At 34.8% G+C, this 4,375-nt stretch overlaps 1 protein-coding gene across 4 annotated transcripts in view; it reads left to right on the forward strand.

Moving 5' to 3' along the window:
- Positions 1 to 3,171: 3,171 nt before the first annotated feature.
- Positions 3,172 to 4,375, forward strand: part of ska2 (spindle and kinetochore associated complex subunit 2) — a 36,457-nt gene continuing 35,253 nt past the window's right edge. For 3 of the 4 annotated variants that reach the window (XM_016667000.1, XM_016667004.1, XM_016666999.1), the window contains exon 1: positions 3,172 to 3,296. In XM_016667000.1, coding sequence (XP_016522486.1) covers positions 3,180 to 3,296 — 117 coding nt within the window. In that variant the 5' untranslated portion in view covers positions 3,172 to 3,179. Of the gene's footprint in view, positions 3,302 to 4,375 lie in introns of all 4 variants that reach the window. The other variant, XM_016667001.1, reaches the window with a different exon arrangement.

Here is a 4,375-nt window from a genome sequence, read left to right on the forward strand (position 1 = left end):
TGGAGAACCCGACTGCACTGAGGAAATGATTCAGCTATTAGTCAGTGTGTTGGACCAAGGACACATCTACAAGTCGCAGGACGCCGGTTCCTGAGGTCTGGAGTTTAGGATGAGGAATTAAATAAAAGCTACAGAACCAGCACCCGTATCAGAAACTTAGCATATTAAAAACAGGAAGTCATTCTCCTGACTCAGCAGATGTAGGTTATGCCTGAGAATCAATGAGCTTCAGAAGTAATGAATTTTTAAGTGATTTTATTTCAGAAGAGAGACCTACTGGAAGATGATGACATGTGACCCTACACAACATGCGACGTTCCAAACCAGAACATCTGGAGCTCAGAGCCGTCTCCAAGTCCTGGTGAAAGTCCTGCAGGTTTTGGAAGCGGCTGGGAGCTTCAATCTGAGCTTCACCTTCATCGGGTCACACAGCACATCTGGTGACACTATCCAAGAGAAAAATTGTACTGATTAATCCATAAAAATGTACAAAAATGTAAAGATTTAAAAAAATCAGATTTTTTCTGATTTTTTTTCAGAAAAAATCTGAAGTACTGATTGTCTCAAATTCATATACATAAACAAATCCAGTTTTGAGACTGAGATAATCCAGTGAACATTACATCATCAATGCTTGCTGTTTAAACATGGCTTTCAAATAAAAGACAGATCAACCTGCTGCACTTCAGAATAACAGTGCTGGTGCAGTCTAGTAATAAAAGGAGGTAAAGACTATAAACTAGTCTTTACCTCCTAGTTTATAGTGTTGAAAGTTTTTCTTCAAATACTGTAAAATATAAACTAATATATTCATATAAACTGTAATATATTCATATTATGTATTGATGCTGGTTCTAGTTAGTGGGGCTATACTAATCCCCACCAGGGCATGTGCACGTTAGGTTCTATTATAATGAAAAATAACTGAAGCGTCAACATCGATATCTGGATCGCTCCTTCAAGTAAAGTATTAGACAAGAACCTGAATATATTACATAAACAACGTATGAATTATCATCCACCAGTTTTCTGCATTTATATATATTTTTTTCAGTGGCCATTACTGATTATGTCAAAGACTCACAATCACCGCAGAGCAGAGACGAAACATCACCGATTGACAATAAAACAGTAAAAGTCTGCTCCCGCTAAAATTAAAGAAATGCACATCAATGCGTATTTTGGAGATGGATGCATATTTTTGCATATTCAGCTTTGTATGATAAGTTAAAAAAATCACTTTGTGTTTCTGAAAAGCATGACTTAAGTGAATTATTACATTGCTATAATTTATCATTTAAGGACCAGGTCTTTATAACAATTCATAATATACAAAGGCAATTATTATCTTGGTCTGGTGCTATTAGCATTCATAAGTGCTACCATAGCTATAAATCAGAATTTTCAGAATTTTATTTAATATGAAAGGTTACAAGCTCTTGTTAAAATAACTGTGAGAAATGCAAAAAATGTTTATTGGGGAAACTTTTGTAATTCGGTAGGTAGGGAAACAAAAATTTAAAAAACTTGGGGAATGATGAAACAAATGAATGGAATTAGAAGTGAATATGGATATCCAGTTCTGAAAGATGGAAATGTTATTGCTGACTGAGGAGGAGAAAGCAAACATGTTTGTTCAAAAATTTGTTAAAGTTCACAGTTGTAATAATTTAAGCACAGAAGAAAAACAGAGAAGAGTTTGTACAATTAATGAAAATGTTTATTTATTAGAAGAAAATGTAAGATATAATGACTTATTAAGTGGTCCTTTTTCTTTATTTTAATTAAACAGTGCTTTAAAAAAATCTAAAAATTAATCTCCAAGAAAAGATAATATTTCTTATATTATGGCTAGTAAGCTTAATAATTCACCTAAAATTTTTTTTATTGGAATTCAATTAAGATATGGGAAGTGGGTTTTTTACCTTTGGCATAGAAAGAAGCAATCATGGTTCCAATCTTAAAGCCAGGTAAAGAACGGTCAAATCCAGCAAGTTATAGACCTGTTGCTTTAATTTCACATACATGTAAAACAATGGAGAGAATGATAAATGAAAGATTGAGTTACTTTGTTGAGAAGAGGGGATATTTATCAAAATTTGGAGAAACACTGTGGATCCTATTCTATGTTTAGAACATGAAATCAGAAAAGGGCAAGTTAATAAGGAGAGTGTGGTGGCTGTTTTCTTTGGAGAAAGCCTATGATATGATGTGGAAAGAAGATTTTTTTAATTAAATTGAGAAAAATGGGAATTAACCAATAAATGTTTTATTGGACAAAATATTTTTTTTTACAAAATAGATCAATACAAGTAAGAATAGGACAACATTTGTCAATTTTTTTGTTGAAAACGGTATACCTCAGGGAAGTATAGTGAATCCTTTGCTTTTTTTTTCTATAATGACTAATGATGTTTGACAATTTGGAGAGTGGAATGGGCTTTTCTTTATTTGCTGATGATGGAGTAATCTGGAAGAGGGGTCAAAATTAAAATGTTATTGTTAAAAAGATACAAGAAGCAATTAATAATATAGAAGACTGGTCTATTAAATGGGGATTTAAAATTTCTCGTATTTTTTACGAGGAAGAAAGTATCTGACTTCTAGACTTTTCCAAGATTGGGGGGGTTAAGACCCCCCCGAACCACCCGGGATTTGTGCCTATGGTGCTGAGAGAAAAGCATTGAAAGTAATATATACTGGTTTAATAAGGTCTGTATTTGATTATGGAAGATAGAACTGGTAGGTGGCTTTACAGTATTCAAAGAAAAGTTGGTGCGATGGGATGAGGAGAACAGGATGAAATAGAAAAGAGGAAACCATTATATCCAGATTACGTTTTGGTCATACAGGGTTAAATAGTACATTATTTAAAATGGGAAAACATACAACAGGAAATTGTGATTTTTGTCTTCAAGAAAAGACAGTAAAACATGTTTTGTTCTGTTCTACATATTCTGTTGAGAGGAGGGAATTAGTATGTCGATTACAAGAAAATAAATTATAGTTAAACATACAAGATATTTTGGACATTTCTACTTATGATTATTTTTGTTAATTAATAAGTTATCTTAAGTAAACGAAATTGATAGGATATACGTTTTATTTATTTTTTTTATTTTATTTTACTTGATTTAAAAAAAATTTTGTGGGAGAATATCCACACTCCATTCCAGTAGATGGCGGTAATGCACATCAGTAAGTTGCTTGCCAACCGCCAAGAAGAAGAAGAAGAAGCAGCAGCAGCAGCAGCAGCAGCAGCAGCAGCATGGAGCAGACAGTTGACAAGCTTGAGAGTATGGTACTGTGTAAAATAGTTTCATTCTTTTCTTTACTCTTTTCTGAGCTTTCACTTCCTTTCGAGGTTTCAACAAGCATTTCTTTCTCATTTAGATAAACTTATTAAAAAGCTTGACCTTATGGGGCGGAAGTTGCAGAACGCGGGAAATCTTTGAAAATGTGAACCTTTTGATCTATATCGTTTTGGATTTGGTGGTGCATAAACCCACCAAACGGGATGATAACTCAGGTAAATGATTATGGTGGCATGGACTTTGGCGACTGGACTGTGGTAGGTAGGAAGAGACAGAGGTAAGGCGAAAGCTTTAAAAGACGACAGAGCATGGTTTTAAAAGCAGTTAGAGAACCCTTGGGGGTGTAGTTCAGATGATGAAAACATAATGGTTGGAAGGAAAGTGATAAAGGACGAACTTTAAGGGCATACTTAAATTCAGGAAAGAAGATGAGAACATGAATCTAAGCCTGGGGACCCTCCTCGTCCCTAACCTTTGCAAGTTGGTGGGGACGAGGAGGGACGGGGTGCGGGTGTTCTTTGAATACTGTAAAGCCACCTACCAGTTCTATCTTCTTCCCGCTGCTTCTGCCGTCTTTCCTTTAACCTTTTGTTTAATAATAGATTTGATTTCTTCTTTACAGAATGGTACCAATATATCAATATAACTATTTTCTGTAGCTTGTTTTGCATATTTTTCTGCCAACTCATTTCCTTTTATTCTTACGTGTGATGGTACCCATGTAAAAATAACTAATAAACCCATTGCCTGAATTCTATAAATTAATAACTGAATCTCTAATAAAAGGTCTGGTCTACTAATAGAATGATTATTTTTTAAATGAATATAATGATGAACTTGAATCAGATCATATTATACTTCTCAGTGGATGAACTTCCTCAATCCATCCTAAAGCCAAAATGATTCCCAACATCTCTCCGGTAGAAACTGTTGCTCCATCAGTAATTATTTTACATTTTTACAAACCCAGCGCATACAGTGTTCATGTTTTTTTTTTTGTTCCCCCAGGCGGCTTCCCGGGCCCCCCCTCGCATCACAGGGCGCCCCCCCCAGGGGGGGCG

Source organism: Poecilia formosa, unplaced genomic scaffold (genome assembly GCF_000485575.1).
Source record: "Poecilia formosa unplaced genomic scaffold, Poecilia_formosa-5.1.2 Scaffold873, whole genome shotgun sequence".
Classification (NCBI taxonomy): Eukaryota; Metazoa; Chordata; class Actinopteri; order Cyprinodontiformes; family Poeciliidae; genus Poecilia; species Poecilia formosa.